The 17,885-nt window shown below is 34.1% G+C and overlaps 1 protein-coding gene and 1 long non-coding RNA gene across 7 annotated transcripts in view; one reads left to right on the top strand and one right to left on the bottom strand.

Annotated features, from left to right (window-relative positions):
• LOC307121727 overlaps positions 1-12,478 on the top strand; it is a 29,201-nt gene extending 16,723 nt beyond the window's left edge. The window contains exon 4 of the long non-coding RNA XR_013815983.1: positions 10,414-12,478. This is a non-coding gene — a long non-coding RNA (uncharacterized lncRNA). The remainder of the gene's footprint in view (positions 1-10,413) is intronic.
• The window catches only part of mical2b (microtubule associated monooxygenase, calponin and LIM domain containing 2b), a 63,683-nt gene that overhangs the window by 13,364 nt on the left and 32,434 nt on the right, over positions 1-17,885 (bottom strand). Inside the window, exons 14-28 of one of the 6 annotated variants that reach the window (XM_079809443.1) lie at positions 15,737-15,843; positions 15,576-15,644; positions 15,357-15,488; positions 11,785-11,910; positions 10,453-10,728; positions 9,978-10,082; positions 8,329-8,451; positions 8,061-8,153; positions 7,636-7,740; positions 6,441-6,627; positions 6,290-6,354; positions 5,237-5,315; positions 733-838; positions 374-444; positions 33-101 (exon numbers count right to left, since the gene is read on the bottom strand). In XM_079809443.1, coding sequence (XP_079665569.1) covers positions 33-101; positions 374-444; positions 733-838; positions 5,237-5,315; positions 6,290-6,354; positions 6,441-6,627; positions 7,636-7,740; positions 8,061-8,153; positions 8,329-8,451; positions 9,978-10,082; positions 10,453-10,728; positions 11,785-11,910; positions 15,357-15,488; positions 15,576-15,644; positions 15,737-15,843 — 1,713 coding nt within the window. Of the gene's footprint in view, positions 1-32; positions 102-373; positions 445-732; positions 839-2,630; positions 3,920-5,236; positions 5,316-6,289; positions 6,355-6,440; positions 6,628-7,635; positions 7,741-8,060; positions 8,154-8,328; positions 8,452-9,977; positions 10,083-10,452; positions 10,729-11,784; positions 11,911-15,356; positions 15,489-15,575; positions 15,645-15,736; positions 15,844-17,885 lie in introns of those variants that run through there. The other 5 variants (XM_079809445.1, XM_079809446.1, XM_079809447.1 and 2 more) reach the window with 5 other exon arrangements.

The following is a 17,885-nucleotide window of genomic DNA, read 5'->3' as shown; positions in this document are numbered from 1 at the left end:
TTTTCATGGAACGCTGGAAGAATGACACTTACTGGATCGGATTTTCTTCCTCCAGAGGTTGTTTTTGTTGGTAATTTCTCCTTTGGCGGTGGAGTGTTTCACTGATGACAAGAGGAAATCAAAATGAACGCTTAAAGTGACACTGATCATTTAATAACATTAACCTCATGCCTTCCAAAAATCAAGCCGTTCCACTATTTATTAGTTCAAAAGTGTAGGCTACGTTTTACACACTTAAGCCATGCTTCATGTATAAATGAAAGAGACGGGGCCCTTCGATATGTGTCCAAATACATTTTGGGGCCATTGTAAAAGGCAATATTATGAGATCCTGTGAGGAAAATATAACCAACATGCAGAGCTTTTCACTGACCTTTCTGCAGTGGAGAATCAGGACATGCAGGATCTGCAGGATCGGGCTTTTTAGATGAATCCTTCACTTCGCTGAAAAAAATATGCACATAAAAGACATGCAGTATTACACAGGATGTTTTTAGCTTTCACACAAATTATTATTATTAATTATATTATGATTACCAAAATCAATTAAATTCATATCATTATGTTAATATGAATTATTCAAGTTAAAAATGTTCTCAAACAAAAGATAAAGTGGAAATAATATGTCTCATACGGGCCGACAACACACAAGTCCACATTTTATAGTTCCTTGTCATGCAATATGAAAAGTGTCATTGTTAGACAATTAATGAATGAATATTATGAACCAACCTCATGTTTATGAGCTCCGTTGAGTCTGAGAGTGTCTGCACCTCTGGACTCTCAGCCGGAGCGCTGGGGTTCGGCTGATTCAGAGTTCTGGAGTCTGATTCGGCTCCTGCGGGGTCCACGCACACACACACCACAAATTCATAAACCGGACCCCCTACTATCATGCTCTCTATGTTGAGAAATGACTACGTACCTTAAACATATTTGTACATCACCAGTGCAACTATTAATAATAATAAATAACAATAAAAAATGTATTAATTACATTTTTACTTTTTAAAAATGTATTAATAATAATAATAATAATAATAATAATAATATTACCACATATATCAATTATTAATCTAATCACTTTATTAATTTACTGAAAATAACAAATTAATAATAATAATATTACATTTAATTTATAAATTATTAATTTAATTACTTTATTAATTTACTTAATAATTATAATTATCATTAATCATCATCATCATCATCATCATCATCATCATCATCATCATCATCATCATCATCACAATGTAAACTTCAAATCAGTTATTAAATTAATTACTTTATTAATTTACTTTATTATTAATGGTATTATAATTATTAAAAGCAATAATAATACATTACTTTATTAATTTACATAATCATTACTACTAGGTAGTTTTAAATATGAATAATCATAATTAATAATAACAATAAATAATAATAATAATAAATGTGAAAGTCAATTAATAAAATATTTACATAAATTGTATTATTGTTATTATTATATGGTCTAATAATAATAATAATAATAATAATAAATGAAGTGAATAATAAAATACTTAAATTAATAAATGATTATTATTATTATTATTATTATATAATATTATGTGGTATTAATAATAATCATAATAATGATGATAATAATAATAATAATAATAATAATAATAATAGATAAATTAAGTTAATTAATAAAATATTGAAATTAATAATTGAATTATTATTATTATTATTATTATTATTATTATTATTATTATTATTATTATATAATATTATGTGGTATTAATAATAATCATAATAATGATGAAGATGATAATAGATAAATTAAGTTAATTAATAACATATTTAAATTAATAATTGAATTATTATTATTAATTATTATTATATTGTCTTATTATTATTACTATATTGTCTTAATAATAAAATAATAATAATAATAATAATAATAATACATTATAGTAGTAACAATAATAATAATAAGACACTATAATAATAATTAATAATAATAATTCTTCAATTATTAATTTAAATATTTTATTAATTAACTTAATTTATCATTTATTATTATTATCATCATTATCATCATCATCATCATCATCATCATGATTATTATTAATACCACATAATATGATTAATAATAATAATAATAATAATAATAATCCACATATCCCTAGAAGAGGTCATTTTAAAACTAGTTTATAACTTCTAAAATGCACCAAACAGACTTTAGTTGATAACTTTATTGAAATGGCTTGTAAAAGCTGAATTCCTATTTGAATGACAGTATGAGGTAATTGAAAACTTTTATTAGATGATGGTATGTGGAAATATGAACTAATTTCTCATCTTTTATTTAATGTTAAACGGACATTATAACCTTGACACAATCCTTATGAACAGCTGTTTTGATTGCTGCTTTTCAATACAGTTTCTATCCTTTACTATTTAGCTCTCTTTCCCTCTAATACACTCCATGATTGTCATTCATATACATTCTGAATACTGCACTCAATACTGCATTTTGTGTGTGTGTGAAAGGAGTTAAGGACATAGCAAGAGGTCTTTAAAGATGTTTTCATTCATTTTTGACCCTGTGAATTTTTTCTTCTTTTTTTCTTCTTCTTCTTCTTCTTCTTTTTTTTAAAGTATTTGCAATTTAGGTTTTAAATAAGCAAAATGAATGAAATGCATGAAAATTCACAGACAAGAATAAATTCTATTAATTTAACCCTCATGCTCTGTTTGGTATGTGAGGGACACAAGGACATTTAAAGGGCTCGATTTATCCATTTATCAAATTTACAATATTATCAAGTCAATCTCAACAGAACATGGTGGTTAAAAAAAATTTGCCTCTTTTAATGATTACTCCGTATTATTTGAGTTCAAAATAGGAGGCAGTGCAGGACCAAAAAGCAGATGAAAGGACAGGATAGAAAAGACCCAAAAGAACCAAGTTGAATGGGACTATACAAGAATCATCTTATCATTTTAAATGGGTCTGATGTATGTACCAAAAAATATTTAGCCCCCCAAAAAAAAAAGGTTGACGTTCCAATGCTTTGTGAAGTTACAAAGTGTGGGGGGAAAAACGGGGAGGGTTATGTACGTGAATCATGGGTGTGATATATTTGGCATAGGGTTATTGAGCTCTCAACTGTGATAGTTGTGTTACATTTCATATTAATTGCTTGCTTGGCTGTAAAATATTTGTATGGAATTTTTCATCATTGCATTGATGAATACAAACACTTTGGGACGGCTGTGGGTTACACAGTGAATCGGCAGACAAAAAGGCAGAAACAAACTTTTAGAGTTAAAAATTGATTTATTTTATGTGTACAGGCTTTAAATATATTATAAATTAAGATAGACATTCTTTCATTGTGAAATATACAAGAAATGGTAAGCTTAAAATTAAAAAAAAAAAAAAAAGCTTATCCTCAAAGGACTTTTAAAATTGTGCAAAACTAAAGTCTTCTTATATGACGACCTCAGTCTGTTTTTAGGAAAAGGAACAAGAAAGTGCTCTTACATGGGATTGGGATAGTAAAGCAGCCTCTGCAACAGAGAGGACAAAACACGGAGAGAAACAAGAAGGGAGGTTACTTTACGGGACGCAGTGGGCTAAACAAGTGCATTCAAAAAGCATGCTGGAATAGGCATATAAGCATAAGCGTACAAGTGCACTTCTGTTAGTATGTTCTGGGTACAAACAAACGTAACAGCGTCTTTCTGTGAATGTTTGTGACGTTTAATAAGAAATGCTCATACATTAGACCCATGCGTCATTCGCAATAGTGGGGTTATTTAAGGGATATGCAGGGAGTCAGTGCGAAGCGAAACAACCTGATCACCTGACCCATGCAGGCCAATCGCGGTCCTGCTCTCACGGTTCAGCCAATCAGGGGTTGGAGCATTGGAAACTTGAAACAGACTATGTATGATGTGGGACAGGATGGGAAGAATGAAATATGAAGAAAAAGAAGGAAATTGAGAGAAAAATAGCACTAAAATCATCGGTGAATTTTGCAAAAGGACTATAATTATGCATGTTCAGTACACTTAGACACTGATAAAACAGTGAAAGGAAAAAACAACAACATTTTAAAGCTTTACACCACACATTTAGAGGAATGTTTCGACACCGATTGATTAAACAACCCTATTCACGGTGTTCCCAAAGGACATTTGATCCACTTTTACATCACAAATCATTTGCATGACATCGCAACGAAAAAAAAAAACCTAAACAAAAATGACTGTACCCGAAAAGGCTGTAAACTACAAAAGAAGGGAACATTTCAACAACAACAAAAAAAGATAAAGCCTATCGTGTCATTTTAATACTGTTTGGCATTTCCATTGCACATAACACAAGGGGAGATGCAAATCTTAACGTTGCAGTAACGTCAACTGGCAGTTTCAGGCAGTTAGGATAAAGCGGCAAACCTTTCTCAGTTAAAGTGCTCTTAGTTTATCAGCTTTGGATCTTATGTGTTTGTCAATCAGATGAATATACGAACACTGAATGAGTCCTAAACCCTGTAGGCCAATAAAGTTGCAGCTTAAAGGGACGGTTCACCCAAAAAATGACAATCGTTCCAAACCTGAATGACTTAATTTCTTCTTCTTGAATGCTTCAACTTTTGTTGTGCATGCGATGAAAGTAAAAAAAAAAACTACATTGGACTTTGTATGTTGTACGTACAACAAGAGTGACACTTTTCACTAAAGCAAGAAAGTCAAACAGGTTTAAAACTAGAATTTATTTTTGGGTGAACTGTCTCTTTAAGATGCTTAACAAAATCCAGCTTTCGTACAAATCACATAAGACTGTAAAAAGTACCAAGAAATAACTAATATTATACTAAGCATCGCAGTGTGCGTGACTGACCCGGTCTACAGAGTTTAAGAAGCCCGTCCCTCGTCAGTCCAGCAGTACCGAGGCCTCTTTAAGACATTCAGAGCCTCTGGTAATGCTCGAGTGACTACATCATGCTCACTGGGGAGGGACCGATGCCCTCTCGGCTCATCTGGCCCGTGATCTCATGCAGCACGTATATGAAGGGCACACCCAGACTAAGCAGCTCATAAAGGAATACATAGTCCTCCTGGCGCTCTCTGATGTGTAGCCCTACGGCCCGGGCCGCCTTATACATCCAGCAGGCAAGCTGGCGGGGCGAACCGAACAGTGTGCGGCCCACGTGCAGTGGCCAGTGCAGACGTTTCCTAATAAGGGAAGTCAGGGTACCTGAGGGCTGGCCGCGGAGGCCGTCAGGGGCCGTGTAATCTGAACTAGCGCTGGACGAGGGTCTGCTGCCTCCGTTGATCTGTGTGATGTAATAATGAGGATGTAAATAAACAGTACTTTTAGTGTATTGTAAATGTTCCCATCCTCTTCTATATATATATATATATATATATATATATATATATATATATATATATATATATATATATATATATATATATATATATATATATATATATATATATATATATATATATATATATATAATAATTATATAATTATATAATGTATAATTTTTTTGTTTATATAACATAAAATAGTTGTATATAATAGTTAGTTATATATATTTTGTTATATAATAAATACATAAATCATATGTATGTATGTATGTATGTATGTATGTATGTATGTATATATATATATATATATTTGTATATAAAACAATCAATATATATATAACTATTATAATATATATTGTAAATTGTTATATATATATATATATATATATATATATATATATATATATATATATATATATATATATATATATATATATATATATATATATATATATAAAACAACGAATATTTATAAAGTATTATAAATAATAACACATAATAATAACAATAACAACAAATATAACAACTAATAATTATAAAGTATTATAAATAATAACACATAACAATAACAACAACAATAATAAACAACTCTAACCAATAATTATATAATAGTATAAACAATACCAGCTTAACACAATAATATTTTCATTTTATAAGTATTATTATCATCATTATTATTATTATCACATCTAGATTATTATTACTATTACTACAACAATAACATTATTGTTCACTTAAATGTCAGTAATTTTGTGTATGACTCATTTGCATTAAATACAAAATACAAATGATGTGGTGTCAATGTAAACAAAAAACAATAATTCTGATTGCAGCATTCTACAGTCAAATATTTATGTATAATGAACTCTAAACTGACTGTATAAAAACCCATACTGGTTGACCACATCAGTTAAAAAAAATATATTAACATTACCTCTCTTCTTGGGTGCCTACTGCTGATTTTTTGCTGAGAAAAGTGCAGCTTGCAGTAAAAAGTGCCTGCAAGAAAATGACAAAAAGTACACCGTTTGCTCCATTCAATACTACAGCAGTCTACTGAATAAAAATCCTCTCGAATAACGTACCTTGGTTGGAGTCAAAGGCATGACCACCCAGACGCAGCGTGCAGCCGCAGATGTTACAGCGGAAACACTCTCTGTGGAAGAAGTATCCCTCCGCACTGAGTCGCTCCATTATGTACACGCGCTTCTTACAAAAGTGACAGATGTCGCTGCCGCCCAGACCCTGAGGAAACTCCTTCCGCATGCTGGTCTGAAACACAACATCATTTATGAAATTATGGGGAAAGGGATACAACAAATTTTGCTGTTACAATACGGTTCTGCAATACAATAAGATTATCAAATCAAAATGTACTGTATTTATAAAGCACCTTAAAAAAACTAAGTGTTATACAATTTCAAAGGGATAAGATAAAATACAAATAAAGAAATAAATAATTAAATACAAAAATGTATAAATAAAAAAAGATAAATAAAAGGGATAAAATAAATAGATAAGAGATAAAAATAAAAAGAGATAAAAAATAAATAGATACAAATAAATAAATAAAAAGAGAAATAAATAGATTTAATAATTAATAATTATTATTATAATAATAAAAAACTAAATAAATAAATAAAATGCTGAAGTATTTTGCCATATTACTAGTACTGATCAGCTGTATTAATGGAAAATTAGGGTAGAACTTGCTAGAAAACCACTTGGTCCTTGAAGTAAAACATCACAAATATAAGTTACCAGGCCAGTGCCACACTGTGCAATCACACAAGATGAACAGGGCATGATATTTAGTTAAATCGGTCAATAAATCAATAAACCAAAGCATGATGTATTTTCCTCTCAAAAATGATCCGAAAAGCTTTGTGCTTTGAGCCAGATACAAAAATGCATATTACGCCCCAGATCCTGCACACCTTCGGCCTCTATCTGTGGACAAAGACTCTCTTAACTACAGAAATGTCATTTTTGTGGCCGTCAGCAAAAGAACATGCAGTTTTACCAAGGCTCTTTCCACTTTCTTTAGATCACAAGATTTGGGCAAAAAACAACTGAGAAATGAAAGAAACTCATGACATTGGCCTACATCTTCCGGCTGTAACTTTGCAATACAGACCGAATCTTTGTTGGGAGTATGAAATTCTGATTCACCTAAAAAAAGAACAAAGGCTTCTCTTTATTTTTGAGGATTCTGTAGCCTGAAGAAACAACCATGTCTCTTAAACATGACCATCTTGTCCCAGGACATAAGGTGCTTACCAGCGAGAGGGTAAAAGGGTTGTTAGGTCTGTGATCGGTCTCATACAAGATGGCCAATGTAGCTGCTTTAACCCCGATGGCAGAGGAAACCTTCCCCACTGTTCTCTAGCAAACAGTATGATGGAAAGCGAGGAAAAAAAGAGAATAGAAAGTACATGAAAATGCAAATCCGGAAAAGGAGAAGAAAAGTGGAAAAACTAAAGGGGAGAGTCATTTTTTGTCACTGGAAATGTGAGACCTGACCCTAATTACAAGTCATTTAATTTTCCGAACCACACAAAATATAAAGGAAAACATAAATGCTTTATTATTAGCAATGCAAGATTAAGGTCTGTTTATTGTTTTACTTTTACGTAATTTTTTAAATAATTTTTTAAATCAGGCAGCAGTAAGGACGTGCAACCACAACATTGCAGCTTGAATACCTGTTTGGAGGGGTCAAGGCACTCTACACGTCTGATTTCAGAGCGATCTGTGTGCTTATCGTGGTTCAGCTGCGTTTCTGAATCTTCACTGCACTGCAACCAATGGGAAAATGCCTTTCAACATCAATAACTTTCAGGCTCTATCGGCACAGACTGCGCTTTGAATCACAGAATTCAAAATATCAGTTTGTTATTGAAGCGTTTGTGCAGTCTAAAACAGGAGAGCTCCTGAAATGACCAGTATCCGTATAATCATCTGATGTTTTACCTGCTCGTGTTGGACTGAAGGAACAGGAGACAGAAGACAGGAGAGAGTAGAGCATTCTGTGATAGTGTGGACTGAGAAAGTTTTAGAAGGAGAAGAAGAAACAGCAGAAGGAGTTTCATCTGCCTGTGTGAGGACAGCAGAAAGACAAGGAAAAAAAGAAAAAAGAAAAATCACAAGAAATCACAATCTCCAGATTATTTTAAATTACATTTTATAGTGTCGCTTGATATTAAAATCACAATAGTATTAGTTAATATTTAATAATATTGTAATATAATAATAATAATAAAATAAATTAATCAGTTATCGTAGGTAATACTACACTATTGTATTAAATATTATATTGTTAGAAATAAATATATAAAGCCTTATTATTATTATTATTATTATTATTATTATTATCATTATGAGTAGTATTAGTGGGGTTTGATTAATACTGTGTAGCTAATATTGAAATTATACAGTATTACTATAAATAGTTATTATTATATTACATACAAATAGATAAACACTATACTACTACAATACATAATAATAATAATAAACAATTATTTACATTTTAAAGTGTAGCTTGATATTAAAATCACAATATTATTAGTTAATATTTAATAATATTGTAATATAATAATAAAATAAATGAATCAGTTATCGTAGGTAATACTACACTATTGTATTAAATATTACTAAAATATACATGCACATAACACTACATAATAATAATAAAATAATAAAAATAAAGTGTAGCTTATTACAATCACAATACTATTAGTGTAATAATATTTAATACTATTGTAATTATAATAATGATAATGATAATATTTAATTATACATAAAATGATCATATTGTCTCAGTCCCACTTTGAATTAATTATCTTTAAATAATATGTACTTACATTTAAATTAATCAATTGATACAATGCACTTATTATGTATATACATGTTTTTATAATGTACATATATATATTTTAAATAACTGCATGTAATCACAGCTGTAATTCATCTCTGTTGACCCTTCTCTTAGCCCTTAACCCACCCTTACCCAACCATACAACCAAACCTGTCCCTAACCCTGCTTTTCAATATAACCTCAACACAATGACTACATTGTACTTATTTTTTGATGTAAGTAAGGACACCTAATATAAAGTGTGATATAAAGTAGATACTGAAAAAGGGAAAAAAGGGAGAACAGAGGACTCCATTCAGCAAAGTGGCCAACCGCAACGTGCCTATTGTATGCATTCCTGATTAGTTCTGCTGAAATGAAAGCGTGCTGACCAAACAAACTGTTCTGCATTTCTTCTGCTTCAGTTGTTGTGCTCAATAATTATATAAGTCAGGATGAAAAAAAGCATGGAGAAAAAGAGAGATCACCGGATGCTGGCGTATTTAAGCCCTTGTTCCTCTGAAGTTCTTTCACACTGAGAGGGAAAATCCCTCATGAGGTCAAGTAAGGGCAAACTAACCGAGCAGAAACGGAACAGTCCAAGATGAATGTTTTAGATATTGAGGCAAAAGCACACATACTCGCTTGGTAAAACACACTAAACTGGCCATTGAAGTTGTGTGAACACACAGCAAGCAGGGCTGTACCATCATGCTCTAATATTAGTGAGGCACTTCGACTATTGACACGGGACACTCTTCACCTGAGGTTGAGGTGGGTTGCCAGCGAACAGGCAGTTCAGTTGCTGAGCTCGCTCTTTAATGCTCTTTTTGTTGAACTGTCTAGTAATTTCAGCCTGCACTTTTCTCTGCAAATGGTGTACAGAGGCAGATGAGACCGAAAGCATCACAAAACAGAAAGGAAAACCATGAAAATCTGTAGCAATGAAATCAAACAAAAAGACTATTCACAGTAAAAATATTCATGCATGGCATGCGACCTCAAATGAAGTAAGGAAAAAGGCTTTCCACATGCTCAATCCGAGAAAATAAAGAGATGGCATTAACTTTATTATTCCAATGAGTTTCCATTATATTAAAATAATCTAAATTAATTTATTTTTATGGGGGGTTTTTTTACGGGTGGTTGCCAGGGAGTTACTATGCAGTTCCTAAACTGTTTTAATTGGTCTGTTCCAGAAATGTAATAGGTTTGGATTCATGCATCACACCATTCACCTGACTGACTTCCTCGTCCAGCTTGTGCAGGCATTGCAACATCCCGCCCAGGGCTGGTGTGAATGACGGGAGTGAATCTGAGGGGTCCGCCGGTGATGAGGGCGGATGAGAAACCGACTGGAACACTTTGAAGGGAATGTGAGGAGATCTGGGACGAGACTCACTGGTTTGATAACTTGGGGGAATTTCAGTGCTTTCGTAGTTGGACTGGATTTCTGTGTGCTCGTGTCTCTCATTCCGTGTGTGAGATTCAAGAAGTCTTTGATAAGGAGATGGCTGAAAGGACACAGGTGACAATTTGGGCAAAGCTGAGGTTGATTCACTTAAAAAAAATGACTAGGGATGCATGATATCCGAGTGCCATTTTAGTTATCAGAGGAAATAAGCATGAACAAATAAAATATCCAATATGATCATTAAAAAAAAACTCTAATATTGTCTATTTGTTTTTGCTTGCACTTAAAGGTAATCTGTAAAAACAGGATTAATTTTGAAGTTATTTTAAATGATTAAATAAATTAATAACAATCTTAAAATGAATATCCATTTTTCGTTCTCCACATTATAATGCTGTGATGCTTAAATTTACTTGTAGCATCAATTCATTTTATTAACTGTTTTTTTACATTTATTATTTTTAAATTGTATTAATTTATTACAACAAATTCGTTGTTGTAAACATTAAATTAAATTATTTGATTACATTTTATTCAAAAATATATTTTTAAATACTATAAATTTGGATATCAGCCATAACTTTTATGGCTTATTGGCATATATATGTGCATATATCGGTGCATCCCTAAAATTTGTGTCTAAAGTCAAACAGTTCCTGAAATTACTAACAAGAAGTTCTAACAAGATCATAACACATGGGTTATTGTGATACTGTGAACAACATTCCTTTCTGAAAATGTCCTAACCCTATCCCTACCAATAAATTATCCCTAAAAAAGGGAAATGACAGGAGAATAACCAATGTTGAAGCATTGGTTGATTGGAATGTTGTTCCAGTACTTGGTGAAATCACTTTCACCACACCACATTAAAGACATTAACCATGATTTACACAAGTAGGATGTGTTCTTGGATCAACATGCACTGGAACGACATGGGATGAGTGAATACGGAAAACACATGCAATGATTGATTGATAGGAATGTTATTCAAGGAACAATGTCGATCTATTGACGTGGTCTACTCATGTAAATCACTTTGTGTTGTGGATGTGCGTCACCACAGCAGTGGACACACACATGGAATCAATACATTGATGCATGTGATTGTGGGTAATGCGGAATGATGGATGCTTCACACGCTGGCTGAGCATACCTGCCATTTTGGTTTGGTTTGGGGCAGAGAGGGTGTGGGCTGGCTCTTAGGTTTGGCAAAGCGAGGGTTTTCCGCCATGTCCAGAGATACAGGCTTGACAGGAACAGAGTCAGTCTCAGATTCAGACTAGTTTCGGTAACATTGCACCAGGGGTGATAGAAGAGACAGAAAGAAACAGGACAGAAAGAAAGAGATCAGAGGAAAGCTGAAAGAGCCACAGAAAAAGGAAAGCAAGCAAGTGTAAAAGCCCATTCACATCAAGAACGATAACTATAAAGATAACTATATGACTAGCAGACGCTATTGTTCTGTTTATTCCAAGCATGCGCTTCAGTTGTGCCGTCTGCCATTTTAAATGCTCGAGCCCTTTAAAGTCTGGTGGATTCTGATTGGCTTAGTTATATTTCTGTGCCATTATCGTTATAGTTGTGGTGTATATTTAGGTTAATATTTAGAACTATATCTTTATCGTTATAGTTATTGTCCTTGGGCTCGAGTCGCTGGTCGCGCCGGCGCGATCGTCTTTCTTTTTTCTTATCAGTGCCCAAGAGACTCAAATAACTCTGTAGTTTTTATTATCATTCAGGCAAATGTTATACATCATTATAATCTGTTAAGTTTCTATTTTTTTTGTGTACAGTTACAATAAAAACAAAATGTTTTGCTTTTTGCAAAATAAAGAAAACAAACATGATCCTCGATCTGCAGCCTCTCTTTCGAAGTTCAAGAAGTTCATTCAGATAGTCCTCAGAAAAGGAACTCTAGCTTAGTGAATACTTGTCTCACAAACATGATACATATGTCTAAAGAAACGCTGAAATGCCAGGTTTTAAACAATGTAAACCAAATTGAAAACAAATATTCTGTGTTTATGTAATCTGGTTGAAAAGCCCTAGGAGTTTGAGCTGTTTTGGGGACCTTTAGAAGTTTTGACATGCTCTGACATTTGTGTTTTTTTCAGTTGCTTATAAACACATTAATAGCAAAAGTGTAATTACACTGTATTCAGCACAAACTGGGCTACCATAATATGTGAGAAACATGTATGTACATGCTTGTATTTTTGAGAGAAATTTATGCATGGTTTTTGAAAAAACAAAAAAAATGTTTTAAAATTAAGGCCTCAAAACACAATAGATATGTGTCCACAAGACTTTTGACTAATGGGTGTTGTTGCCTAGAGTTTTTGCTTCAAACTGATGTGAGAATCATTGAGCCTACTCATTCACATAAAACAATATATTAATTTACAATTTGTAAGACACTTTTTCTTTACAAAGCCAGTATATGAGGAGGCGTGAACGATAATGAATAATGCAGAACAACTGAACAAAACAGCATAAATGCTTAAAACCTCAGTTTGATCCACTTCTCAACTGCACAGCAAATAAAGTTCATTACTGTAGATGTTCATACTCAGTTATGGAGTATTAACGCTTCATGAGTGACCTACATACTTTAAGCCTATAATTGAGCATCCAGGACATTTAATGGCCACTGCTAATCTCAAAAAAGAAAAGCTAGCAAAAAAAAAGAAAAAAAAAACAGCAGGCTGTTTCCTTTCCTTTGTAAAAAAACAAAATAAAACACAATTACACTGCATTAAAGGTAGGGTACCCAATTTCGGAGTGGCTAGCAATAGGAAGCTACCTTAAAAGCATGAGATCCCACCCTCCCTTCATAGGGCTCTCTAAAGCCACGCCTCCTCCAAAACACAAACACACAGCAGAGTCTGCAAAGCGCCATGAGATGAGAGACAGCGTTAAACCTCATGTCTCAACGCACATAACATTGCAGTTGTTTACAATCATTATTTACCTAACTCTAGCACCACCTAACAGCTGCAGAAATCAACTACAGTCAAAACATACATTCTTCTGATTTCAGCTTTTTTCTTGAAAAAATACCACACATACCTTATGAAAATCTGTATCATATCTACATTAAATATCGGTCAGACACCCTAAGAATGATATTCCTTTTTGCTGACTGGTTCTTGGGTTCTTTTTCAGGTTTTATGGCTAATAATCTTTGATTTCTAAAAATGACAAACATTTCACACTTAGCAGACTCGTAACACTTAACAAGGTTTAACCGTGTTTCATTTAAAAATGAACAATAATGTTTACAGCATATAGTTATCTAGGTTCATTTATAAATATACAATTTTTTTATTTAATACATAAATATACTAGCCCCGCCCACAACAATTGAGTTTGGGAAATTCGGTCTGGACTTGATCCGTTGTGGAGCAACTATGCCCGAACTGGTTCGGACCAATCAAATAGTCAGGGTGGGCTTTATACGATGATGGACAGATGATAAACAGTAACATAAGCATTCACGTCACCAAAGAGCGCTTGGGTTCAATTCGTTCTAATCCTAAATAGAGAACTTGTTTGAATATGCATTCACCTTTACTATTTTTCTCAAAAATGATGATCGTGTTGGTAAGTACTCAGTGTATCCTTATATTCTTTTTACAACACCAGCAAAGATTGTTTACACTCATCTTCATCTACTTCTTCCAGCGTGCGTGCAGATGAGTTCTGTTGACAACTATGCGTTGAGCAACTATGTTGTTTTTTATCATTCAGGCAAGTGTTATACATCATTATAATCTGTTAAGTTTCTTTTTTTTGTGTGTGTACAGTTACAATAAAAACAACTATGCCTCGCTCCGTTGCTCTGATTGGTTGTAGGTCTATCCAATTGAGGTCTTTCCTGGTTCGGTTGAAACACGCCCCATAATCACAGCCCAATGGAGCAGTATCAGACTCATATTCTGACTAGAAATTGAGTATGACGACGTCAGGCTATAAATATACAATTATTATTCAGGTTTGCTTATAATACAGTAATAAATAGAAATATATACTTTATTATTAAGAATGTTTTAACATATGTAGAAATTATTAACATAAATCTGGATTAATAAATGCTATACAAGTATAATAAATGCATTTATTATGATACTTAATGCATTAACTATAGTTAAAAAGTCAACCTTATTACGGTGTTACAGACCCACACAAACTAAACGGACGTTTATCAAAGTAACGTCACAGATTCCAAATCTTTTTCAACCAATAGCTCACCAATCTATGCACACACACTTTCATCAATGATCGGACCAGCAAAAATCATGTTTTGAAATGCACCGTCATGCATCCAAATCAATATAGTCATCGTGGTCTGTGGTGCTCAGATTTTGCATCTGATGAACCAGAGGATTTAATTTCACTGCACAAAGACAGGTATTCAAATGGGATTACATGCACGGTTAAGGAGCCGGATTAGATCTGAGATCCCTGCTGCTCGTTCTACTGACTCCAGAGTATCGCTACCACATGAGCGGTTTGCAGTCTACGTTTCTAAAATAGTAAAATGACCGACTTCAAGACAACAGATGGCCCCAAGACTCAACAAATAGGCTCAATATACATTCTGTTATCATTTTAGCAGCTAAAGCGTAGAAGATCTTAAGAACCATAGATGTAGTAATGTCTCCTGATGGACATATGCTGCTTTAAATAAAGAAAAGAAAAAAGAAAGGAGATGTGGAGCTGTACCTGTCTGCGCAAACCAGAGCTTGGTGCGTTCTCCTCAAACCTGGCCAGCAGTTGAGTTGCCATGGAGCGCACTTTATTTTCCTTCTGTTCCTCTCTCTCACCTACAGGGGGCGCACTCTGACTGGACATTAGCTAGGGAAAGAAGCAGACCAATTAGGGGAAGTAAAGCAATAAACTGAACGTTTAGAAAGAAAACACCAAAAGGGCAAGTTAACATACATCCTCCAGGTGACTGCTGGCCTTCTTCCTCTTTTTGTTTGTGTCATTGTCTTCCAACTTCTTATCAACCTTAAGAAGTGGTATTGTATTTTACATCATTAGTGTTAGATGTAGGTTCAGTTTACATTAGTTAAAGGGATTACTGTCAGAGGAAATGCTACCTTTGGGATTCTCTTCCGTGGCAGTGCGTTATTAATCGAGTTGTAAAGAGAGTTTGCAGTCTTTGATGAATAGTCTTCATTATTTGCATCAGTCTCTTTGGGTGGACCTGCAAACAGAACACAAAACTGTTCAGCATTATACTTTGTGTATTATGTCAATTAAAATGAAACCGAAATACTACACCTGCTTTAAATCAACAAGATGCTAATATTACACTCAGCGGCCACTTTATTAGGTACACCTTTTCAACTGCTTGTGAATGCAATATCTAAAATCAGCTAATCACATGGCTGCGACTCAATGCCTTTAGGCATGTAGACATGGGCCCTGTCCCAAATGGCACACTTCATGTGCACTTTCGGTCTTGTGAACTTACAATGGCCGCTGCGTGCGTGTGTCCGTTATGTCCACGAGACCGCAGGGTGTCCCATTTGTCATTTTAGGTCTCAGAAGGGTGCTCACAAGCGAGGTCGATATGCGCCCTTGATGCGCACTTCTGCCGAGTCCGCACTGGTGCGGGTTACGCAGCGGACTTCTTCGCGGCAGTCAAAGCGGCATTACATTGTGAAAGTGCGGACTCCGAGGAAGACCGTGAGGGTTTAGGGTGCCATTTGGGACAAGGCCATGGTCAAGATAATTTGCTGAAGTGAGCATTAGAATGGGGAGGAAAGGTGATTTAAGTGACTTTGAACGTGGCATGGTTGTTTATGCCAGACGAGCTTGTCTGAGTATTTCAGAAACTGATCTACTGGGATTGTCACGCACAACTATCTCTAGGGTTTACAGAGAATGGTCAGACTAGTTTGAGCTGATAAAAAGGCAACGGTAACTCAAATAACCACTCATTACAACCAAGGTATGCTTGAATCAACATTGAGGCTGCTGGTGGTGTAATAGTGTGGGGGGTATTGGCACACTTTGGGCCCCTTAGTATCAATTGAGGATTGTTTGAACACTACAGCCTTCCTGAGTATTGTTATTGACCATGTCCATCCCTTTATTGACCACAGTGTACCCATCTTCTAATGGCTACTTCCAGTTCCAGCAGGATAATGCACCATTGTCACAAAGCTTAAATCATCTCTAACTGGTATCTTGAACATGACAACGAGTTCACTAAACTCAAATGGCCTCCACGGTCACCAGATCTCAATCCAATAAAGCACCTTTGGGATGTGGTGGAACGGGAGATTTGCATCATGGATGTCTGCAGGAATCAAGAAATCTGCAGGAACTGTTTGATGCTATCATGTCAATATGGACCAACATCTCTGAGGAATGTTTTAATCACCCTGTTGAATCTATGCCATGAAGAATTAAGGGAGTTTTGAAGGTAAAAGGGGGTCCAACACGGTACTAGCAAGGTGTATCTAATAAAGTGGCCAGTGAGTGTTTATGTAATATGTAAAGTTTTTAATATGTATTTTATTGTGTAACGTGGCTTATGCGTTTAAACCCTCTAATCTAGCTAAATTACCTCAGTCTAGTACACAGCTGTTGTTCCAAAAATTCTAAGAGTATTATAAGATTGCATGCACAAATATATAGGGTGACTTCAGGGTGATTGGGACATTTTTTCCAAGTCATCTCAATGGCAAAAAGTGTCCCAATCACCCTGAATTCACACTATAAAAAACACTGACACCAGCAAAACACATTCTACATAGTAAATACATTGGCTTGAACCATTACAGAATTATGTTAAAGCTTACAGTACATGCTTAAAGGTAATGTAATAAGATTTTATTTTTAAATGCTTGCAACTAGGAGAATGCTCAGAACCAGAGAGCATGTGTACAGCAGATGCACAAATGCACACCACAGCTGAAACCCCACCCCACAATCTGCAAGTTACATCTGCAATGCCAAAATTTTTTAAATGCCTTATTGTAAGCCCTGAAGAATGTGCAACATGCACTGCTATCCAGTGCAATGCATTAAGTCAGCTCTTTTGCATGGTTGATGGCTAATGCAGTACGTAAGCTACATCTGAAAAATTTTGACAAATGTTGCATTTTTGCTGCTCCAAAGATTGATAAGATCAACAAATGGTGAAAAAAAAAATCTTTCAATGGTGGCATTTGAGATCTTCACAATTTATTCTGCACCAAGTATTTTTAAGAAGAGTTTCATTTCAAGAGTGCATTT

This window comes from Gobio gobio (genome assembly GCF_949357685.1).
Source record: "Gobio gobio genome assembly, chromosome: 25".
Taxonomy (NCBI): domain Eukaryota; kingdom Metazoa; phylum Chordata; class Actinopteri; order Cypriniformes; family Gobionidae; genus Gobio; species Gobio gobio.
This window is presented reverse-complemented; position numbering and strand designations above follow the sequence as displayed.